The sequence below is a fragment of the Besnoitia besnoiti genome, chromosome V (genome assembly GCF_002563875.1).
Source record: "Besnoitia besnoiti strain Bb-Ger1 chromosome V, whole genome shotgun sequence".
NCBI classification, from domain to species: domain Eukaryota; phylum Apicomplexa; class Conoidasida; order Eucoccidiorida; family Sarcocystidae; genus Besnoitia; species Besnoitia besnoiti.
This window is the reverse complement of record NC_042360.1, coordinates 1,593,750-1,616,641: the sequence shown is the minus strand read 5'-3', so window position 1 is coordinate 1,616,641 and position 22,892 is coordinate 1,593,750. Positions and strand designations below refer to the sequence as shown.

At 55.8% G+C, this 22,892-nt stretch overlaps 5 protein-coding genes across 5 annotated transcripts; 3 read left to right on the top strand and 2 right to left on the bottom strand.

Moving 5' to 3' along the window:
• Nucleotides 1–953: 953 nt before the first annotated feature.
• On the bottom strand, nt 954–1,463 carry BESB_060500 (EF hand domain-containing protein; the record flags this gene model as incomplete). The annotated part of the gene is made up of 1 exon (XM_029364464.1): nt 954–1,463. One exon carries the CDS (start codon nt 1,461–1,463, stop codon nt 954–956), a length of 510 nt encoding a protein of 169 aa, XP_029219172.1.
• A 2,248-nt stretch (nt 1,464–3,711) lies between these two features.
• Nucleotides 3,712–6,629, top strand: BESB_060490 (uncharacterized protein; the record flags this gene model as incomplete). Its single annotated transcript, XM_029364463.1, has 5 exons — nt 3,712–4,846; nt 5,124–5,220; nt 5,342–5,552; nt 5,743–5,843; nt 6,008–6,629. 5 exons carry the CDS (start codon nt 3,712–3,714, stop codon nt 6,627–6,629), a joined length of 2,166 nt encoding a protein of 721 aa, XP_029219171.1.
• A 3,789-nt stretch (nt 6,630–10,418) lies between these two features.
• BESB_060480 (transmembrane amino acid transporter protein) lies at nt 10,419–15,030 on the bottom strand (the record flags this gene model as incomplete). The annotated part of the gene is made up of 8 exons (XM_029364462.1): nt 10,419–10,499; nt 11,028–11,127; nt 11,194–11,274; nt 11,563–12,308; nt 12,697–12,759; nt 13,249–13,458; nt 13,718–14,049; nt 14,670–15,030. The coding sequence occupies 8 exons, from the start codon at nt 15,028–15,030 to the stop codon at nt 10,419–10,421; spliced, it is 1,974 nt and encodes a 657-aa protein (XP_029219170.1).
• Nucleotides 15,031–15,296: 266 nt separating this feature from the next.
• Nucleotides 15,297–16,103, top strand: BESB_060470 (non-specific serine/threonine protein kinase; the record flags this gene model as incomplete). The annotated part of the gene is made up of 1 exon (XM_029364461.1): nt 15,297–16,103. The coding sequence occupies one exon, from the start codon at nt 15,297–15,299 to the stop codon at nt 16,101–16,103; it is 807 nt and encodes a 268-aa protein (XP_029219169.1).
• A 945-nt stretch (nt 16,104–17,048) lies between these two features.
• On the top strand, nt 17,049–21,923 carry BESB_060460 (DnaJ domain-containing protein; the record flags this gene model as incomplete). The annotated part of the gene is made up of 10 exons (XM_029364460.1): nt 17,049–17,112; nt 18,369–18,401; nt 18,910–18,956; nt 19,089–19,196; nt 19,383–19,433; nt 19,626–19,814; nt 20,169–20,428; nt 20,627–20,936; nt 21,538–21,639; nt 21,828–21,923. 10 exons carry the CDS (start codon nt 17,049–17,051, stop codon nt 21,921–21,923), a joined length of 1,260 nt encoding a protein of 419 aa, XP_029219168.1.
• Between the last annotated feature and the right edge of the window lie 969 nt (nt 21,924–22,892).

The window sequence follows — 22,892 nt, the reverse complement described above, 5'->3', positions numbered from 1 at the left end:
CGCCACCTGACCCAAATATGTGCTTTTTCTTCGAATGATGTGGCATACTTCATTTTGCGCTGGTGTAAGCCTGGACATTCCGGTAATGTCTGCCGGATTTGGCAAAGAAGCTACTTCTCTTCTACGGAAGATAATGGGATGGCAAGCCTCCACGCCAGGCTTGATAAACTACTGCCAAGATAGTAAGGGACAACAAGAAGCCGTTTCCGGACCAAGCATTGTCGAAGCGCCTCATGCTACTCCCAGTGAAGCGCTCCAGCCGTCTTCCCTTGCTGTGACGGCGTCAAATGGCAATCAACTGCACGAGGCATGACCAAGCGTGATAGTATCAGGTGTCATTTCCCAGTCTCTCCCCAAAATGCACCAGCGTGGGAGATGCAGCGCTAAACATTGCGGCACTCTGCACTACACGCAACCGCTGGGTCCTTCAGACGCCGGTGGGGACTTATCCGTGTCACAGAGAAGCTAACATCGCTGAAAACGTTGGGAAACCTTCTACAAGCGCGTCGAAACCCGTCCTCATGGGAATGCAGAATAGAACGCAACCGACCGACGAGCTAATGGCGGTGTCATTAAAGCGCGGTTAACCTAGCCGTGGGATGCAAGCAGTAGAAGCCTAAGGGTCAACGACGTACTGTGCGGGGTGCTTACCAACGACGTTCGTCTGTGGAAGCGTTCGAATACTGCGCACGCTGGCACGGAGGCCTGTACCGTACGATCGGATGGAACAAGCAAAGCGTGTTTCGTGTATTCTTCCCGGATAAGCAACTAGCAAATCGAAGGCGACCGGCGAGCCGCGGCTCAAAAACGGTATCTCCAGTGACTCGCTGTTTAATGTTGAAGCTTTGGCAGAGATAGTGATCAATAACGACCACAAAAACCGCAACTATGAAAAAACATCGCGCAGCCGTGATTGTCGCGTTCCGCAGAACACATACAGCCACGCACAGCAGTTAATTCTGCGCACAGCTGAACAAGGCGCAGAAATCAGAAAACCGCAGATACTCGGCACGGTCCAGATTTTCGAGGGTCAACAACCTGTCGATATCCGTGGGCGTAAGCTGTTCACCCAGACAAGAAAGCACCTGACTAACGTCCTTCACGGAACAGATGCCTCGGCCTTCAGGGTCGAAAACATCAAAACAAACCTTGAGTTCATTAATCTCCTCCTGACTTAGGCCAATGTCCTTACGAAGATTGTGAATCCGTAGCATTTGCTCATTCAAAGGTTTCTTTCGTGCCTTCGCTTCCTCCTGCCTCTTCTTCTTGGCAATCCGCATAAAGGTCTCCAGCGTCACCGGTCGAATACCGAGCTCATTTTCAACAGTTAATATGGCAGCATATGACCACACCTGCCCCAGCATGCGAAGCATTGTGCCTAGCTGGGACACTTTGACCTTGCCGTCTCCATCTTCGTCCATCAAGGTGAAACAGAACTTACACATGTAGTCAAAATCCGCCATCTTGTGTGGACTTTCCCCTTTGTTGGGCAGGTGAACACACGCCTATACCTCCTCGCTGTGACAACAACGTTCCTCCTTTCAAGGCAATATGGTGGTGCGTGGCAGGCGGGGAGACAGCCAGTTGATGGATCTCACGACCAGCGGGAAGCAACCAACGTAGGTGATGCGCTAGTGATAGGCCAAATACACAGGGTTAGGGACCGGCATGCGACGGTTACTAGTTCCGTTGCAATACGGAGCGTCAGCAGCTGTGGACACTGTCGACCAGAAAGATCAGCAAAGCGCTGCCACCAGCATACAATAAATTCTCTCGTCACAGATGAATCACACCTGAGGAGCAATTTTCTGCAGCGGACCAGAGAGGTAGACCCTCTGCCGGGGTACAGCGGGAACTAGCGGCACAAACTGCTAGCTCCGAGAAAAAACCGCCGCTGCAGTATTTGTTTTTTCTGCTGTTACCGAGGCAGAGACAATTGATGTAGACGACCTTCAAATGGAGCTGGAAAAATATGCCCGAAGAGCACCTGCATGACCGTACAGGACGCGGCTTCCGGCTGCGTGAGGCGTACGCGGCCGCGCCAGACTCGTACGAAGGATTCGCAGTGCTCAATTCTGTGCACGCGATCCGCAACATACCACAGCCACGACAACCAGCACAAAAAATCCTGGTGAGGTAAAAGTGCGTTGCTGGAACAAATTTAATTTGCCCCTGAAAACATGCTACGCGTCGTCGGGACTATGTACGGCCAAGCAACAATCCGAGCCTCGGTGCTAGCTACCCAGTTCTGCTCACTTGCCATGAGTGGCGTGTAGTGGTCCGCTCTGCCCACCCAGTAGAAGCTGGATCGACACAGTCGGTAGCACGTCTTTGGCCGATGCGATTGACCAACGTACAGGAAATTGGAAAAACGTGCGTGACGTTCCTTCAAACTGTCCTCTTGTGTTGCGTATAGCATTAAGCGCCATCTTAGCCAGCGTCGTCAGAGCCACCCGCGCCCGAACGCATATGATTCTTTCAATTCGCTAGACATGCGATGCCCCGCCGCTGTTTCTGCTTCGAGATTCGAGACCAGAATGCCTGCGATATCGAGCGACAACAATGTATTGCCGAGCGACTTCTATTTCTCTTGAAGTGGTACCAGTACGATAGTTTCGGCTTGTGCGTCGTGAAACTGCGGAACAAATGTCTTCCGCCGGAATGCGAGTCCGCATCCACAGCAACGGTTCCACCATGTCCTGCGGTAAAGGACTGCCGTGCGTTGCTCGCGGCACGAACACGCGAGGCCCGACCTCTGAGCATTATATAAATAAGAGCCTAGCTTCTTCAGTGCAGAGAATGTAAAATATTTCGTTTTGCCGCTCGTATTGGAACCGTTAGGTGTCATTTTTCCAGCCACTTCGTAATAGCCATGCGTCTTTTCCGTTGCAAACTAACTGAACACTGGTACCTGTGTGCATGCAGCGCTGGCACCTCCAGGACATCTTTTCGTTCCTGTCCTTTGGAGGCTTCATCCGCTTCCTCTGATGTCCAGTCACTAAAATGGATATTTTTTCCTTCATTTGCTCTTGAGCATTAACTGTTCCGCCGTGTGCGCTCCGGTGTACGCGCAACTGGCTCCCCTGTTGGGGACGCCTCGGCCACGGTTTTCTGTCTCCTACCTCAGTCCTCAGCCCACTCCTACTTGGCGAATTCCCGCTGCATACTGCTGGGCGTCATTTCTTAAAGCTGCCCTTTGAACTGTATGCGTTGCTTCCGGCAATCCCGGGAAATAAGGCTTTTCGCCTATGTTGTTTGCACGGGGAACAGGCACTGTGTTGGCGAAGGACTGAGTATGTAACCAGGCAGTTATTCGCCCCCAAAGATACGTTTTATCTGCTCTGGCTCTTGCATGTGCATAATGTGTATAGTCGGGGGAGGCCTGCCAGAAGCGTGCTGGTTTTTCGAATGGGCGTTTTTGATGGATCACGCCATCCGTTTCAGGACACCCCTGTGCACTCCCCGGTTTATGCGTACAAGAGACCCCGTTGCACGACTTTGAATTTCGAGGACCATCCAACTGAGCGGTGTCTGCACAGTCACTTGTTTCCTCCATACCTTTTCTCTTTCGGCCACTAAGTTTTCCCTCTCTGCAGCCCGCCTTCGTCACTGCGTCCTGCCTACCAGCTGCGTTTTTTTTCGCGGCCTTCGCAGTCCTGGACAGCGTGTTCTCGTGTGTGCGCACACATTTCACGCGGGGACTTTGGAGTCATGGAGAGGAAGGACCTTTTCTGTCGTTCTGAAAACATTCCGCTCGCAGGCACTCAGAATGCGCGAAAGGCAAAGACGGGGGCTCGAAGTGTGCGCGGGCTCCTCCAAGTATTCGGAGATGCAGTCCGCCAGGTAACCTCGCTCAGGGAAACCGGGAGGCACGTCGGGCGCGTGCAGGAGTCCGCGCACTCGTCGCGTGATGGCTTGACGTTGGAGAATCACAGTCAGGGTCCGAGGGAGGCTGCGGCAAGGAACCACGCAACTGCGGCGGACGCGCATCCTTTGCCCCAGCCGTGCAGCATCTGCCTGGAGCCGATGCTCCCCACTGACATGTGCATAAGCTTGGGTTGTTCTTCCCAGCAAGCGCGCTCAGGCGTGTCAGCTTCAAATGCCCTGCCCTCCAAAAAGAAAACCGAGCCACAGCGGGTCGGCGCCGCAGAGCGCGTGCCGCACAGACTCCACACAGTCTGTTTCCGCCAGTACGTGACATTTTCGCTGCAGAACTGCCAGGTGACTGCGAGGCCATCTGAGGGCGGCGGCAAGGGCAGCGGGATTGCCATTCTGCGCTGCCCCATACCCGAGTGCCGAGAAGACGTTCCGCAGAGCGTCATCCGTCGGTTGCTTCTGCCGTCAACCCAAGACCTCGAGGTCTGCTGTGTAGATGAGGCTGACGACGACTTCTTCTTGGTGCGCAGGCGGAGCTCCAAACAGAGCGATTCCTCCTCTGTGTCGCTGCCGCTATCGACGTCGACACTCGCCTCGGGCGCCTCTTCGGCGTCGAGACGGAGGGGGGTGACCAGGGGGGCAGACGACGGGAGCGCGACAGCTTCACCGTCCCCCTCGCACACGCCTTCCTCGTCTTCGCCGTCCGCGGCTTCTGGGGCTCTCGCTGCTGCAGCTGCCGCGGCGATGCGGCAGGTACGGAGAGGCGAGGCGGCGGACGCAGAAGCTGCGCAAAAAGAGAACTGCCCCGAAGTCGTTCCTCCTTCTTCAGAGCCCCCCTCCAGTGCCGCGCCAGCGAGCTGCGCGGCTGAAGGCGACAAGGAGGGACGGGCGCTGTATGGGGTCTATTTGGAGCGAACCTTCGAGGCCTACGCCGACACCGCTGGCGACGTCGTTCGCTGTCTGGCGCCGGGTAAGCGCGTGTTGGATCACGGCGGCGCTCCCGCCTGGCAGATATCCGCCCCTGCCCCCACGCGCATGCAATGTATCTAGACTCTACCTTGCATCGACCCACTGCGAGCGGATCGCGATAGAGGTTCAGTTTCCCGCGGGGCGCACCGCGACTCCCGCCGCCGCGTGCCGAGTTGCCGCAGCGGCGTCCAGAGCCGAGCGCAGTTCCGCATCGCTTGTCGCTTTACGAGGCGAGCCCACATCTGGTGCGAAGGCGTCTGCGTGGGGCGAGTGTGCAGGTTGCGGCTACGCGTTCTGGTGGCCGGCGGATGCGGAGTGGCTCGAAGACGAAGCTGAGCGCCAGGGCGGCGAGACGTGTCCCAAGTGTCAGAGCCGGTAGGGTGGATTCGCGTCACGCGCTGGAGGTAGCCCAGACGCTCTGCCTGCGTTTAGGGGAGTTGCGTGTTTTTCTCGCGGAGAGCTGGGGCGTCCGCTGTCTGCCTCTCTTTTGACTCAGATGCCTCGTCTGCGGGTGCGCCGTGCACGAGGACGTCGGCTGCGAGGAGGCGTGGAGCGCGCAGAACGCCGCGGCGGCTCGCTCCGCGTCGGTCGCGCTGCCCGGCGGCAAAGGAGGGAAGCCCGGCTCCAGTCGCGTTGTCGCGAGGAGAGACCTGTCCTTTTGGCGCGAGCTGCGGCGCGTCGACTCTGCATTCGAAGAATACAAAAAGGTGAGGGAGAGCCCCGCAGCGGGGCTGCTCGCGGCTGCAGCTTGCTTCAGGGGCTGCAGAGACACTCGGGGCGATGCACGCTGGTCGAGGGCAGTGCTCGTCAGACGCGCTGCTGGAGCCTGCCGAGCCTCTTTTTTCTCGCATTTGGCCTGCGCTTCAAGGGGCTGCGTGTTTTTTCCGCTTCCTGCAGGCTGAAAATCTGCGAGACTGCGTGCAGTGCGGTGCCACAGTTCACTTGGAGGCGGGCTGCCACCGCATGCGCTGCCGATGCGGATACAAATTCTGTTACGTGTAAGTATCTGCGGCCAGAGTCTCGTTCCGGCGGCGTAGCGAGGCGAGGAGCGCCTCGTCCAGTCTGCAGCCGCAGGGTTGTGGTGTGAGCCTCGCGGCCGGCGTCCACGCCTGGTCGCTTTTTTCTCAGCTTCTGGCTTGTGTGCTCCGTGTGTCTGCCTCAGGTGCGGCACCCCAAACGCGACCTGCACGTGCCCGGAGGTTCAGGGCCACGGCTTTCTCACTCTGGAGGAAGTTCGGCAGACGCACGCGCCGACGCGGCGCCGCGCCGCGTCAAACGCCGCCGCAGGTGAGAGTTCGCGTCGTCCTCCGCACGTGCAGGATGCTTCGCCCGCAGCCGCCTCCGCGGCTCCCCCCGCGCCAGGCCGGGTGGAGCACGTCTCGCGGCTCCGCACTCGTGCCTCCGCCGCCTCGTCGGACGCGACGTCTGGCTCGAACGCCGCTGTGGCGACGCGCGCCTCGTCGCCGCGCGTAGTGCGCGGGAGTCCAGCTCAGCTCAAGAGGGAAGACCGGGAGGGCGGAGGGCCTCTGGAGGTCGCGAAACCCCACAACGCGCGAACCAGGCAGCGTCGCGCGCGGCCGCCCTCCGCGGCGTCCGCGGCTGGGCGCCGCGGGGGGAATGAGGTGACCGAAGGGCCGCGGACAGGCGAGCGCCGAGGAGCCTCCGCGGGGAGGGCGCGTGTGCAGGTGCCTCAGCGCGCCAAGACAGAGACGAAAGTCAGGAAGCGGCCTCGGCCGGGAGATACCACGGAGGCGAAAGCGGTCGGGAGGCGGAGACGCAGCTAGTCGCCGTTCAGCCGCGCGCGCACGCAGGGCAAGTTGACGAGGAGTTCACACTCGAGACAGCCAGTTGTCAAACGCTGCGTATAGCACAGTCCAGGTGGGCAAGAGAGCAACACCGCTGTGGAGAGCTTGCGTCCGCCGTCAGCCGATTTTTGTGACAGGGCCGCGTGAGGCGCGGTGGCCGCCGTTGACGCGCTTGATGCCGCCGCCACAAGATATCCTCTTGTGCTTTCTCGGGGTGCCCCGACTACACCTGGCGAGGGAGGGCGTGGATGAAGATGACTTTGACTCTGGCTCTCTTTGCATCCGGTTCATGTGACTGGAGGGGGAGGCAAGACGCGCGACGGTGCATCGAGGAAACCGTGGACTGCTTCTGCGGCGTTCTTTTTTGAAGAGAAGGAAGGACAGCCGGATGTGGCTTCTCGTCTTGTCGTTCTCTCGTTGAAAGTCACACTTCTGCGCACGCAGGCGAGGGGAAAACAACAGCTGCGGGGAGGGAAATGTGAGAGTGTAGCGGCGGACGACGAGGCGAGGAAGCGAGCATGCTGACTTATGTTTTTTAGTGACAGTTGAACAGATTCCTTGTGACCACCGCTTAGCGCGTGCGGGCCTGCTGCCTCACAGCCGCATCATGCGTTGCTGTCTCTTTTTGTGTCGTGGCGCGTGCCTCTCGCATGACGGCCGTGGCGGGCTTCGCCCCTCTTTTGAAAAAAGTAGCTTCATAGTGTTTTCCCGAGGATGCGCAGACCTTTCTCGCGGTCATCTGGTGAAGGGTTCACTTCGTTCGAGGTTTCAACGTAAAGGCGTAGTACATCGATCCGAGAAGCGGGCTACATCCCAACACGAATACGAACAGCAACACGTGATTCTCTGCTCAAAAGGCCGTTGCGCTTCGTGCTGTCGAGGGCAAACAGTGTTGGAGACTTGGACTAGCCTTGGAGCACACTGTTTAAAGGGATACGCTTGACACTCGCTAAACCAGTAGAACGCAATACGTGCTTATCGATCATGCTACAGGGTTGGACTAGCCTCGGAGCACAAATCCGTTACACAAATGGTAACTTCCCCTACGAGCTACCATTCGCCTTTTCACGACCCCTGCATCATATATGCAGTGGCGTGCTTCCAGATCTGCAGCCGATCCAGCATGCGACAAAACGTTCTTCCCCCTTGACGCTTGTCTTCGTGTGGGTACTCGACTCAAGGGGGGGGATTCTACCGGAGGCCCTCCCCTGAGTGTCCTCCAACCAGGCCCGCGAAAAGTGCATGTGTAGCTCACTCATCATCACACATCATAAACGTTTATGATTGACGACGCAGCTCTGGGACCAAGCGGTAATCGGTGGGATAGAGAATGAATGATGGTGGAGCGCGCGCAGGACAAAGCACGTTTGCAAGCGGTGTCTGTGTGTGCTGCTGGTTCAAGGCGCGGAGGCGAGTTTCCCTGGTAAATGCTATAATCACCAGCGAATAACTGGGCGCAGCTACCGCCTCCACCACCTCCTTCCTGGTGCTTCTGTGCAATTTCCGAGACAGCAAAAAAACACGCAGCGACCGTGTCACTCGCCCGCTGGATACCCCGTGGCGGAACGATTCCCTTCGCTTCTCTGACTTGCGTGGGGGGTGCCTTCGAATCTCAGGCCACACGTGTTCCGCTAAATTTCCTGGCTGCACAAGGTTTCTCCCTGATTGAGACAGTGTCGCAAACGTGAGTGAAGTTTTCTGCGTGGCGTATACACACTTCACAGTTCCCTGTTGAATGCCGTTTCGGTTGACACAACTTTCTTAAAGCTGCATCAAAGATGCCAAGCAAACAAGAACACGAAACAAGACATCGGTTCTTCATCGTATGTGCATTTCACAAAGGAAAATCGAGAAGCGGCTGGTGACTGTGACCTTATACTTCAACGAAACGCAGAGACCTCCTGCAGCGCGCTTCTGTCCTCCCGTCGCGCTCGCCGCGGCCGTGTGCTTCACAGATTTCAAAGTTACTGCGGTGCGTAAATGCGGCAACAGCACCAAAGAACAAAACGTTACACCTGTGCTCTCCTCGCAGCCCATCTTTCGCTGCCTGCAGCGATTCCCCTCAACTCACAAAAAAACCTGCGTCAGTGGAAAACACGGGACGAAACACAGCGCACCGCTCGCCTTCCGCCGCTTCCTCAACTGATGTACCTATACACGCTAGGGAACGACGCCCGAGGTACCGCAACACTCTCCTTTGCGTTGGAGCCCCCGCGAATGCCCGATTCGCAGTGCTTTTCACGGAGAGGCACGACGGCATCACTCTGCACGCTTGACGCGCCGCAGCAATCAACTCGCGCTGATGCTTTGTGAACAGACACATATACATCGTCACCGACGTGCGACATACTCATACTCATACATGCATGCCCATCGAAACATACATGAATGAATACCTGCACATACATATAGAGTACAGCGGGATACACCTAGTAACACGTTGCTACAAACACCCGCATGAGACGCGCTGTCGCATGCCGAAGCGCGTTTTAGCATATGGATTTTCAACACGGCAGTGTACAGAAGCCCGGAGTGGCTGCCGCGCGACACCAGAGCAACCAACCGCGGAACAAAATAATCAAACATGGAGACAAACGCGTTGATTTCCATCGTTCTTACAAGCAAATATATTTATATATATACGTACGTGACTGCTACATATATATATAAACTGGAAGATTCCTGTTCACGCACTGGTGGGAGACTGCGCCACCAGGATCTGCACACTGCGTTTCCGCCGTCACCAGACGCTCCCGCAAAATGCTCGTCGGCACTTCTGCGACAAAAAGCACACATTTGAGACACTCCCCAGCATAATTACAAGAAGAACTCGGCGCCCCTCGCTTCACGCAACGAACAGGCGCGGAAGCGCTTCAGACCTCCCACCCGCAGGTCGCGAGCGGCTGAACTCCAACGCAGACTCTCCGCAGAGCTCGGCAACCGCTGTTGGCACCAGCCGCTCGACCTCGCAGGACGCGGTCTCCCCAGACCTGCGCTGGCGCAATCTCTGAAGTTCTCGGCTCGCGCCGCGTCTCGGGGCGCCGCCGTGGAAGCCGATCTAAACAGAAATAGTCTCGCAACTCGCCCGGACACGCAGAAGAATCCCTCGCTCTATGACTCGCGATCCGGCCTATTTGGCGTATGTGCGTTTCCTTCCACGCCTCGCGGCCAGCCTCAACCCCCCGCTCTCCTTGCCGGCGCGCAAGTTGTTCAATTCTAAAAAAACACAATATCTGAGACGCAAATCTCTCGAGGGAACGCCGAAGAAGTTTCGCCCTTGGCTGGAGGCGGCGCAGGTAGATCCCAGCTGCGCCTATTCCTCAGATCCGCCCCGCAGAAGAAGGGACGAAGGCCTGGAAGGACGCCGATCCGGGCATGGAAGAGACACCTGACGCACAAAACGAGGCAACTTGCCTCGATGCGCGCGCTACCCTCCGTCGCCGCCATCATCCTGCGGGGGCGCAGACGGCGAACGAAACGAGGGGTCCTATGCCTTCTCGCCATCTCTGGCGTAAAACCCAGAGGCCGCGCGACTCGCCCCCTCTCTGCTGCGCCACCGAGTTGACCTCCCAAGACACGCTGGAGCATGCGCACGCATCAAAAAACCTAGCCGACCTGCGCCACTCCGGAAACAAGAGACAGGCATTGCCGGTTTCTCCTGTCCTCCCTTTGCCTTCTTTTCTTCTCCCTCGAGAGCTAGTCGTGTGGTGCTTTACACTTTCTTTCCTCCCCATCATCGTCACGCCACCTTGACTGGCAGCGGAGCGCTCAGTTGAAAGGCGACTCCGGAGGACGGCAGCAGACGCCGAAGTTTTGCAGGATGATCAGCACGGAGGAGAGCGCGCCGACCTGCGAACAGTCACGCGCGAATCCAGGCAAGCCATAGGGAGAATTGAAATGCAAATGAACTGAACTCGACACTCAAAAACCGCTCTTGACCTGCGCGAGCTGCTCCCGCAAGTCACGCAAACGCGCCGTCGCTTCGTCGCCTGCTTAGGCCTCAAGCCATAGGCGAGCGCAGTCGCTTATATCTACGTAAAAGCAGACACATATTCATAAAGAAAGGTACTTATTTATACGTTAAAACATATCTGCACAAGAATAGACGAGTCTACGCCCTCGGCGCACAGAACAGTACACCCGATGCGCGGTCGCGCCAACGCCGTGCATGCAGACTCTCCGCGAAGAGGAGAAGGGGGGCACTCAAAATGCGTGGATTTGATCAAACATAAATATATAGATGTATATGCATATGCATTTAATCGCGTGTGCAGCGTAGAGCGACTTCAGATGCACACACGCGCATCGATGCACGCGCAAACTGCGGCAGACGAGAAGGCGTCGAGGCACACGAATCACGCCGCACCGTGGTCTTACGCAAGTCACAGCGAGGAGAAACACGAAGATGGCCGTCCTCGTCGCGGGCTTGTAGTAGAGCTTGCCGATGCCGCGGAAGAAGATAATCGAAGGAAGCGCGCTGAATTGAGACAGAAAACCGAAAAAAACTCTCACGCAGAACTCGACCACCTCATTGTCTGCGCACCTGGCCTCGCTGGGAATCTCCTCGCACACCTCCGCCCACGCGCGGCGGCCCGTTGAGCGACTGCCGCACAGCTCGAGGCCACTGTCAATTCAACGAAACCAAAAAGGACACCCTCGCAGACGCGACTGTCGATGCATGCAGGGCTACAACCGCGCGCATATGTACCTGGAATACGAGCGAGGCAGAGAGACAAAAAAGCCGCGAAGGCCGGCGCGGCAGACGGCATTAGAAACAAACATCTCGGCTGGACGCTCCCTTCAAAGTCGCGCGGAGCCCTCGCGCGCCGGCGTGGCTTGCTTCAGCCCAGTGCGAAGCGCCTTCTCTCTCTCTCTTTGCATGCATGCTCAGGCTCCCATGCGTGAGACCTACCACATCAGGAGAGTGGAGAAGAAACCTCCCAAGAGCCCAACGACGTCTGCAGCCTTGTCGGTGACAAGAGCCATGAGAAGCACGGGGTAGAGACAGGCGCATGCGCAGATCTTTCGGTTCCTCAACACGCTCTGCGCGACGCCCGCGAGGCCGCCCCCCGCCGCGCCCGCCGTTACGCGCCCTCCGCCGCGCGCCGCCGCCTCCTCCTCTGCGCCAAGCGCGTCGCGGCCAGCAGGGTCTACGTCTCTTCGCTCTGGGTCGTGTGCCGCTTCCTCGTCCACTGGCGCGAGGCCGCACCCGCCGCCGGGAGCTTCAGAGGCTGCGACGATATCGCAGCCTCTGCGCGCGTCCTCTTCTTTCTCCTCTGCCTGGTCGACACAGGCGTCTCCCCGGTCTCGCGCCACGATGACAAATGCACCGTCGCTGCGATCGGCGTGCAGCAGAAGCGGCGCACTCATCCCCGGGCGCGCACTGAGGCCTGCGGCGGCCGCGGCGGATGAAGCGGGCGGCGCCGCCGCGGGCAGCGCCATGAGATTGAACAGCGACTCCACAGTCGGGATCACCGTTAGGGGCACGCCGAGAATCATCGAAAACGAAAGCAGGAACGTACAGACATGCATCAGGCGATCGTCGGTCCTGTAGTTCATCATGAAGTTCTGCTTGCTGTTGCCGCGAAACGACAAGTAACCTATCGTCGCAATCGGCGCGTACAGACACCACTCCAACGCCGCCGCGCGCAACGAAACCTAGAAACACATCAAAGAAAGGAATACGAGTACCTGCTGTGGAGAACGCAGACACACTGACGGACGATACACACACACAGATCTATCACTATATACATATATATTGAAATAGATATATAAAGAGATGCCTGCGGTATACATACATATATATATGCATATATGTATATATATAGATGATTGTCTGTGGAGAGAGCTGCTCACCAAAACACATCTGACTGTCGGGTCGATGTCGCCGTTGCCACGGATAGCCTCTTCAGGTGTGCCGACAGAGCCTAACCGAGAAGTCGCCCTCGCGAACGCGTCTCAGGAACGCTTCACAAATTGCGCGGCGGCAAGGAGCCGAGAGGACGCGCGGAAAAAAACGCGCCTCGATGGGAAGACATCTTACCTTATACACGCGCGGATCGGACGGATTCTGCAGCTCGCGGCCAATGGGGCAAACGTTAACGTGCTGTACGTACACCCGAAACCCGACCAAGACAGCACACACGCGCAAGAGACATTCATTGACCCGCAGAAAAAACTCTCCTCTGCGTCCGCCGCAGGCGAGCTCTCAATTCGCTCGTTCCAATACACAGACTCAGCATTTCACCACGATCCACGTCCCAACATATAAATATATAAATATATATATACATGTACATAGCTGCCCATAATTATTTATTTACATATATACATACCTGCATATCTATATCTGTATCTATCTTTATATAGGTACAAGTAGGTACAGCTATGCATCCGATAAAAACCTGGGGTCACCAGACACGGATGTCTGCAGGAGATCGCTTCGAAGTCTTCAAGCTTCACCAACTACCATCGATCCCGGTTGACGCCGAGAAAGCTCGAGTTCGATTTTTTACGAGCGCAACGCTTGAATAGAGATGAAGGACATGCTACGCCTGAGAAACTGAGCTTTTTCTAGAAACCGGTGTCTTCTCACTTGCATGAACGCGAAGAGGAAGACGTTGAAGGACTTGAAGAAGTTCCAGTTCCAACTGACCAGCACCACTGGATTCGTTTGCTCCTGCATGAGGCTTCCCGCGCGGTAGACGACGCAGGAGAGCGAAAACAGCAGCGCGCAAACCGGGAAAAACGCAAAGTGCCGCAACGCCGAGAGCCGCGGTTGTATAGACAGCGGTACGATGACGACCTGAGAGCAGAATATACACGCGGCAGGGCAGAGGAACCCTTCAGCGCGAGCGCGAACTCCCAAGGCAGAGCCTCGCCGCTCTCGAGGCAAGCATTTGGCCTCTCTCGCTGCCCTGCGCGCGCGCCGCTCGCTTCTCCGCGGACGAAAAACCCGGCAGAAGAAATCCCTGCACCAAATTTCCTTCGTCGACTAGAAGAGGCCTCCTGCCTCCGTCCTCCACGTCGGAGTTTCGGCTCGTTCTTCTTTTCAGGTCGCTCACCATGCTGGCGCAGAGCAGCAGGCCGCGGTAGTCGGTGGCGTGCGGGAGCAGCCCGAGGCTCTCGAGGGAGGCGGGCAGGAAGTCGCCGAGGAAGACGAGGAAGGAGAGACAGACGCCGAGGCCGTTCAGGACGATGATCATGTCGACGAGACTTCGCGGCAGCGCAGGCACCGCGCGGTGCGCCAAGTCTGCGTAGGTGCTGGTGCGGAAGAGCTTCGAAGATGTGAGGAGGATGTAAGTCGTGAAAAACGAGACAAACGCGTGCAGGCAGAGCAACGCGAGACCGACGGCCAAGCCGCACTCCTGCATCGCGTACGGCGTCGCCAGCACCCCTGAAGAAAAAGCAAACGAAGAAAAGCTGAAAAAAACAGACGACTCAGCCAAAAGAACACAGACAGAAGACAAGAGAAAACGTGGAATCGCCGCCTCGAGGCCGGCGGACTACCTGCTACAGAGGAAAAGGCTAACCACGCAAAGCGGAAATCAACGGACCAAACGAGAAGAGAGAGAGAGAGGGACGACTCACAGACGGCGCGGGCGCGAAAGTCCTCACGCGAAGGGAAGAGAGAAGGCTGAGAAACGCGGGCGAAGGAAGACGAAGAAACAAGAAAAAAAACGCTATAGAGGAGTGGAGAAAGAAGAGGTCAAACGCGCGGCGTATGGAGGGAACAGAGGGAGGAAGCAGCGCCAAAGAGACCGAACAGAACGCGCGGAGCAACAGCGTGAAGACGCGACACACAAGGGAGATTCAGCGAGAAGAAACAAAATAAAGACATACATGAAGACAGAAGAAGCGGAGACCGTCGGAGGAAGAAAGAGGGACGCACACGGCCTGAGCAAGGCGAGTGAAATGGAAAAGAAAACAGGAAAACGAAGGTAAACGATCTCGCAGGCACACAGACGCCGCGTGGGTGGAAACAGGAAACCCGTCCTGCTCAAAAAATTTCCTTACCAGCGCCGAGACAGGAGGACGCGAGTGTGAAGATCGAGCCGCGCACGGAGCCTCTCTCGATGGGAGAGAACGCGCGGCGCTGCCAGGGAATCGACGAAGGCGCCGCGCGCGGCTCAGGCGAAGGCGTCGGCGCCTCGCGATCTTCGGGGAACGCAAAGAGCGCTGGAGGCGCGCAAAGAGCCTCCGCGAACGGCGCGCAAGAGGCCGCCACACCCGAGCCACGAGACTGCGGAGAAGAGGCACGAGAAGAAGAGGACTGCGGTGAAGAGGCGCGAGAAGAAGAGGAGTGCGATGAAGACGCGTGCGAAGAAGGGGTGTGTGAAGTCCCTACAGCAGGGGCTGAGCCATTGCTTGGCGGCATGGTGAAGAGGAAGCGCGAAACGGAAAAAATATGCCGAAGAGAGCACGAGCTGGAGACAGGACACGACCCGAGACAGAAGCCAGAGACGGAGCGGAAGAAGGGGGACAAAGTATCAGGAAGAAATTGGACAGAGGAAACGACACAGGCAGCGTCCCTAGCGTGCACTCTTCGCAGATACGCGGAGGGGCCCTGGAAGACGAGAGCGCTCAGCAGCGAGCATAACAGTCAGAGATAGGAATGGAGCAGGAGACGCGGAAGCCCCGCCGATGAACGGCTTCGCGCGAGACAGGGACGAGGAAAAGACGCCGGCAAAGCGAGCTCGAGACCTTCCTCGCCCTGCCCTCGCTCAGAACCAAGAGAGAAGAAGAGAGAAGAAGAGGGAAGAAGAGGGAAGAAGAGAGAAGAAGAGGGAAGAAGAGAGAAGAAGAGGGAAGAAGAGAGAAGAAGAGGGAAGAAGAGAGAAGAAGAGGGAAGAAGAGAGAAGAAGAGGGAAGAAGAGGGAAGAAGAGAGAAGAAGAGAGAAGAAGAGGGAAGAAGAGAGAAGAAGAGGGAAGAAGAGAGAAGAAGAGGGAAGAAGAGAGAAGAAGAGGGAAGAAGAGAGAAGAAGAGGGAAGAAGAGAGAAGAAGAGGGAAGAAGAGAGAAGAAGAGGGAAGAAGAGAGAAGAAGAGGGAAGAAGAGAGAAGAAGAGGGAAGAAGAGAGAAGAAGAGGGAAGAAGAGAGAAGAAGAGGGAAGAAGAGAGAAGAAGAAGAGAGAAGAAGAGGGAAGAAGAGAGAAGAAGAGGGAAGAAGAGAGAAGAAGAGGGAAGAAGAGAGAAGAAGAGGGAAGAAGAGAGAAGAAGAGGGAAGAAGAGAGAAGAAGAGGGAAGAAGAGAGAAGAAGAGGGAAGAAGAGAGAAGAAGAGGGAAGAAGAGAGAAGAAGAGGGAAGAAGAGAGAAGAAGAGGGAAGAAGAGAGAAGAAGAGGGAAGAAGAGAGAAGAAGAGGGAAGAAGAGAGAAGAAGAGGGAAGAAGAGAGAAGAAGAGGGAAGAAGAGAGAAGAAGAGAGAAGAAGAGGTCGCCTTGAGCTCCTTCTAGTCGCCGTGCAGGCCGCGCGAGGGTTGAGCACGGCGGCGGGAGGCTCCAGAAGAGGGCGGCAGCGTGTGCAGCTGATGGCTGTTTTCTCCAGCCAAGGCTACAGATGGACACGGGCCTTCAAATTAAAACAAACCATTAAAAAATCAACGAATTAACTTGGGCCTCCAGTCAGCTCACGCTTGCCTGTCGATAGCGACGGCGCGACCGCCAGGCAGGGCATGAGCCCACACAGCGCACAACGGGCGATGACGGCCCCCTACAAAACCGAGGACGAGAAGTTAAACTCCCTCGAGGGAAAACTAGGGAAAGTAGCCAAAAAACGGCGGGGCAGGCCTCAAAATCGTGGGACGAGACGCACAAAATACACTCCTAGTGTTCTGCTGTAATGACACTGCACGCACAGTCACCACGCTACAGCGTGCGCAAAGTTCGTCTCGTGGAAACGGCATTTTCTCTGCGCGCTTCGTTGCTGCATGTGACTGTGACCAGACAGCGCCGTGAGAAGATCGGCTGGGCTCGAGTTCGCGCCAGGCTTTCGTGCGACTTCCGAGCTCCTTTGCGCTCTCGCCACCGGGAGACATCAAATCGAACTTCTTTATGCTTGGTCATCGATCCGCCCCGAAGGGAAGTTCCCTTAGACTGAGACACCTGGGGACTCCTCCTATGTGTCTTGGCCGATTGCCCTTCTTCCCGGGAAATCTGCATGTCGTTTTGTTCGTTTTTTCTTCTTCTCTCCTTCTCTACCCGACGCGGAGAGAGGCGCACGACCATAGAGGCAGCCTTCGCTCCACGAGACAAGTGAAAAACCTGCTGACCTGGTGGTGGAGGCGCGTCGCAGCGAGGGCCGCGGGCGTCAAGCCCCATTTAGGAGCCTGTCTCTGAGGCGGCGACACCGCGCCGCCTTCTCGGCTCAAACTTGTCTGGTTTCCTCCTGAGAACACCAAAATGGAAGACCTCATCTTTCACATGTTTTTCGTCGTGCCGCTGACGCGGTGGATCACCAACCCGGGTAAGGCGACCCTCCGCCGCAGTTCGCGCCACCTCTCCAAACACTATGCCTGCTGCTTCGCTCTCGCTTCGTCGTTCTCTTTCTCTTCGTCTTCTCGTCTTCCCTATTCTTCTGTGCGACCTTCTTCCAGCCGGTCTCCCCTGCCTTCTCGGCGTTTGCGCGGCAGTGGCGGGTGCGCGCCTCGCGGGGTTCCTCTCGCGCCTCCACTGAAGCATTCTGCCTGGCTTCCATGCCTTCTGCGGCCGCCGTTCTGCTGCGCGGGATGGGCTTTGTCTTCTGTTCAACGGTGCCGCCACGGATGGGCGTCTAAGTGCTACCTTTCTCGCGTTGCTAACCGGTCAACAAGAGTCTGTTCGTCTTCTCCTTCCAGACCAACATCAGGAAGACTCTGCCAAAGTGATTGCCGTTATATTCTTACAGCTTGTATGCACGTGCTGGTTGTTCTGCCGCGCTGCACGCTCTCCGCTGTTCCGTCATCGTCGCCGTCTCTTCCGCTTCCTCTGTGACGCCTCTTACGCGGAGCTCCTCTATTCCTTCCTCGCTTACGCACGCGCCTCCACGCATATCATGACGGGTTTACAGTCCAGGGCATTTTCGTTTATATGCATGTACCTATAGAAGTATATATATATATATATCTGTACGTCTGTGTCGCTGCACGCACGTATGTTGGAGGCCCTTCTGCGACATGGACTCTCAGCTGTGCGCACCGCTCTCTTTCGTTTCACGTAGATTTCTCAGCTTTTTGGTTTGAACTGCTCCCCCGCGCGCTGTTTAGGTGCTGCTCACACCCGGCACTATACTTCTGTTGGCACAACTCTCTTGTGGAGTCCTCTCTCTGCGTTCCGGCTGTCGCTTTCGATCGATATTTCTTTCAGTCGGTTTTGTTCACCGCTCTCTTCATTTCTCCATCTGCCTTGCCCTTTCCGCTCTTTCTCTCTCGTTTTCTGGGCGCCTTCTCCTTTCCTCATTGCGAAGGGTTTTTCGGATTTTCGTTACTCTGCACCTCGCCCTCTGTGTCTTGGCTATGGCCTGCGCAGCTCGCCCTCTCATTTCGCTTGACTCCCAAATACGAAGCTTTCGCTGGTGGCGGTGTCGCGTCGTGTGTTTCTTCACTCGTTCGATTTAGAGTGTAGGGCTCATGTCAGTCGGCGTCTTCTGCGACGGAGAGGGAAGCGAGCGTCTCTGCTTTGCGCTTGTCTTCCTTCCTCTTCATCCCATTGCCTTAGCGGCGTGTGCTTTTTTTTTTTTTTTAGAGCGTGCGTGGAATCGAAAATCACAGCGAAACGGTGAGCACGGAAACGCCTGCCTACTTCCATTTTTTCGCTTCTTCTTCATTATCTCACCTTTTTTTCTTTCGTGTTCCTCTCTTTTGTCTTCATATGGTGCATGCGAGACTCTCTGCTGCTAATATAATAAGGATCCTTCGAAATCACTGTCCGCAAGCGCCTGTTGGAGATTCGTTAAAGAGATTGGAGAGCTCAGCCGTCACAGCAGCTCGACAGTGTCTCCCTTCTTTCTTTCGCTTGTTTTTTGCTTCTTTTTCCGTTCAAATTTTTGCATTTCTGCGTCTAGGGAGTGTCATAATTCAGTCTAGTTTTCCCCTGGTTCCTCGTTATGCGGCTTTGAATTCTTTGGATCTCTCCACCTTCATGATGCTCACAGAAAATATGTGTTTTTACATCTGTATACTGTATATACATCTTTATATTTGGATGGGTGCGGGTATCTATTCCGTTTGCACTGCTCGTTTGTTGAACTCTCCTATATTTTTCCTTCTTTTTTTCACTTCTTCAGGCATCATTCTCGCTGTTCTCGCACTCTTCTGCATCGGCGTCATTCAGGCAAGTTGGGATACGCTTCTCTTTGGAATGTCTGACGTCAAAGAGGAGAGAAGAACGTGCCAGGAGTGAGAGGAGACCGCCAGAGGAGTGCTCGGCGTTTTGTTCATTTTTCTTGTTTTTTTTTTTTTTTAGTCGAGTCGCGATTCGGAGAACTACTACGAGACTCTCGGAGTCCCGCCTGGTGCGCCGCCCAAGGTCGTTGCAGGAGCGTATCGAAAGCTTTCCTTGCAGTATCATCCGGTAGGCTACCTCGAGTTTTTGTTTCACTTCCTGATTTTTGGACTTCAGAAGGATTGGATTCGCACGATGAGCTACTACCCACATTTGGCGCACTGAACCTGTCTGTGATACGTTTAATATTTGTGTTTTTCTACAAGATGAAAATCGTAATTGCCGCGATCGTTGAGCGGGTGTTTGGTCTTTCAGGACAAAAACCCTCACCCCGACGCCAAGGAAATTTTCGAAAAGATTCGCGAGGTATGCCCTCCAGTTCGGTGGATGTCTGATCGTATTTTGCGGCGAGCTCGTCTCTGTTCTTCAGCGAATCGAGCAGTTTTTTGCATTGCGTACCGCCTTGCGAGGCAACGGCGCGTGCGGTGGCGCTTCGCGGGGAAGAAGAGGCTCACCGCGACGGTGTTTTTCTTCTTTTTGAATGTTTCGCTTTTTCAGGCTCACGAGGTCTTGGGGAATGAGAAGCGAAGGAACTCGTATTGCCGGTTCGGCGACTTCAGCAAAGAGGGGGAAATCGACGAAGAGCAGTTTTATGACGTCCTGTTTCTCGCGGTGTTTCAACTCCTCATCCCTTTCCTCTTTGCGTACCTCTACACCTACGGCGAAGACTCTGTCGCATCTCGCAAGGTGCGTTTGAAGAGGACTCAAGTTTTTCTCGCGCTCGATGTGCGCGCCTTCTGTCTGCATCTGCGCAAACACGCATCAGCACCGTTGCATGCTGCGGTTGGGACTGCGACTTCGCGCGTCTAGCGTTTAGTCTCTGCGCGTTTGTTGATCCTTTCCAGATATTCTGCACACCCCGCGGAGTCTGCTCGTTCTAGCGCGTCGCTCCACGTCGAGAAGCCTCGTTTTCTCGTCTCTTGTTCTTCGTCCGTTTTGCGTTTTTGTCCACACGTTCGCTTCCTCCTGCGCAGCCCCGGCGTCCCGGTTGCGTCGTTTGAGGTCCGCGTAGCCGGGCGCTCACGGTGCGTGTTTTCGCAGATTTTCGCTTGCTACGTCGCGACGAGTTTCTCGCTCGAGGTGCTTCTCCGCTTCGACGCCAGCGCCTTCGATATCCTTTCGTTCGTTCCGTTCGTGGGAAACCTGTTGCCGTTTGAGAAGATTCGACTGCTGCACGCCTGGATGCCCGTCGTGCTCAACGGCCTGCTGCTTCTCGGCTCGGAGCTCGCAGACGTCGAAGACGACATCCTCGACAGCGCCTCCCGCCACATCCTCAACTCGAACCTCGATGCGCTCCCCTGGTAAGCCCCCCGCCGCCTTCCTGCGTTTTCCAGTACTTCAAAATTATCCAGATTTTCTAAATATTTTTTTCGCGGCCGCTTCTTCTCGCATCCACGCTTCCGCAGCCAGACCGGGTGGCGGCTCGTGTCTCTCAGCCATGAACTGCGTCTCTTGCTTGGTCTCTCTCTTCTTCGTTGCCTTCTTCTGTTCGTTTCCAGCATGGAGCGTTTTCTGGAGGCGGCGGAGGCGACGCTGCGAGCGAGCGGCGGCGTCGCCGTCAAGCGGGCGTGGATCGCGCGCGGTGCGGGCGTCGCGGAGCGCAGCGCGGCGGATAAGGCGCTGATTGCCTGGGTCTCGGGCGCGGAGCCGAAGGCAGATCTCGACGAAGCGGCGCGGACGCGTCTGCGCGAGCTGGGCTACGTCGAAGTTCTTCACTACGTGCGCCCATGGCGGCTGAATCCCGCCGTTGTCTCTGAGGAGATGCCTGACCTGTGGGGTGCTGCGATGAAACCCGAAGTCCGCAACTGGGTATGCGCTGGAGGCGCCGAAGCCGCGAAGAGAGGCGCGCCAAAGGCCATTCCTGCTATCGAGAGATAGATACACGACAGGGAAATAAAGATATATAGATAGACGTAGATAGCTAGATATAGATAGATAAAGATAGACGCAGGTAGATACATATAGGTAGATGGGCGGATTTATAGATATAGATAGAGAATTATAGATAAAGATAAACGCATGTAGACACATATAGATAGACAGGTAGATAGGTAGACGTGGATAGATACATAGATAGACAGACAAGTAAAGGTAGACATCGATAGAAAAATTGATTGATAGATACACAGGTAGACAGATAAAGATGGTCGTAGTTATATGGATAGGCAGGTAAAGATAGACATAGATAGATAGATTGATAGAGAAAGATTTATTTACAGGTAGATAAAAGTGTAGGTAGGTAGATAAAGCTACGAGGCGCGGAGGGCAGGGCGACCACAGAGAAACTGATCGTAAGGGAGTTGAGGCGGCAGCAAGCGCGAGGCGTGACGGGAGCGGGAATTTCGAAGCGGAAGCAGCGAAGGCCTTTTGCGCAGCATCTGGTGTCGAGAGAGATTCTGTTGTGTCGCAGCCGGCCGACCTGACGATGGAAGACATCGCGACTCGCGCGGAGTGCACCGAGCGCGGATGGGATCGCCGGCACGACGCCATCCTGAAGCTTCTCGACGACGCGGTAAGACCTGGTTTTATTCTTTTCCACGAGAAAAAGAGGAATGCTCGTGAATCGCCCAGGGCAAGCGATGTGTCGCTCCGGGCGCGAGAAGCAGGACTCCGCTTTTTTCAGATTTTCTTTTCGCCGTCCACAGCGCGGTCTTCTTCAGTTTTTGTTTTTTCTCTGCGTGTGTGTCTTTTTGCTTGCAGGAAGAAGAAGACGAGAAGACTGGCAGAGGCATCTCCGTCGGCACGATTATTTTTTTCGGCTCGCTGCTCCTTAGGTGGTATCGAGGCAGTTCGTAGCGCGCGACTCCGGAGTCTCTCGCGCGCTGCGTCTCTCACCTTCTCGACGTCGCTTTCTACTTTCTTTGTCTGGCGCGTTCAGTGCATGTGCCTGCATTTAGTTCTGGTCAAACTTGTTGGTATTCGCGTCGTGCGCAAACGGGCGACGCGCTTGGCTCCTCAACGCTGCCTCAGTTGATCTGCCTTGGTAGATGACCTGACCTGCCGCTGTATCTGCGTCGTTTCATTTCTCTCTACTTTTCCGCTGGGAGTGGCCTTGAGTGCCTTTCCATCTGTGGGATCGGCCGCGTGTTTTTTTAATCTGTCGCGACTTTTTTCTCCAGTTGCCACTTCGGGTGTTCCCACGGAGGACCCCAGATTTTCTGCCTGTCTAGCGTTCTCGCGAAATCCAAAATTCTTCTCTACGCGCCTCACAATCGAACGCAGCTTCCTCTGAGCGGCGGGGAGACGCCAGTGCCTGGGGTTTTGATGTCTTTTTTACGTCTGTGAACCTCTTCCTATGCTTTCGTATACGAAGGCGACACTAAACACGGTCACACAGGCGGACTCAGTTGCGTCACACATTCGCCTTTTTTGCGTCGCACATATTCGTAACAGTCAACCTTGCATGCGCGAGTCTAGGGCGTCGTATAGTGTAGTGTCTATCATGCATTCCACTTTTTTGAGATGGGCGCGCAGCTTGGCGCGCATCGCCGCTCTTGACGCCAAAGCACCTCCGTAGGACTCATTTCCCTTTTTCTCTTCCTAAGTTATCTCCCATGATCCAGCGGCAGACAGATGTTTGCCTCTACTATGCATTGTCGCTTCGCAAAAACGCCAACGGTCTCACTAGGAATTCCACGGCCTGTGGCAGTCGCAAGCAATTACGCGTTGGCGGTATTCACGCGAGACGGGTTCCTTTCAGCGGCTTTCGAAGTTTTTCCGGCCTCGCTGCCCCCCTCAGCGCCTCGAGGCTCGTTCTTTCTGCAG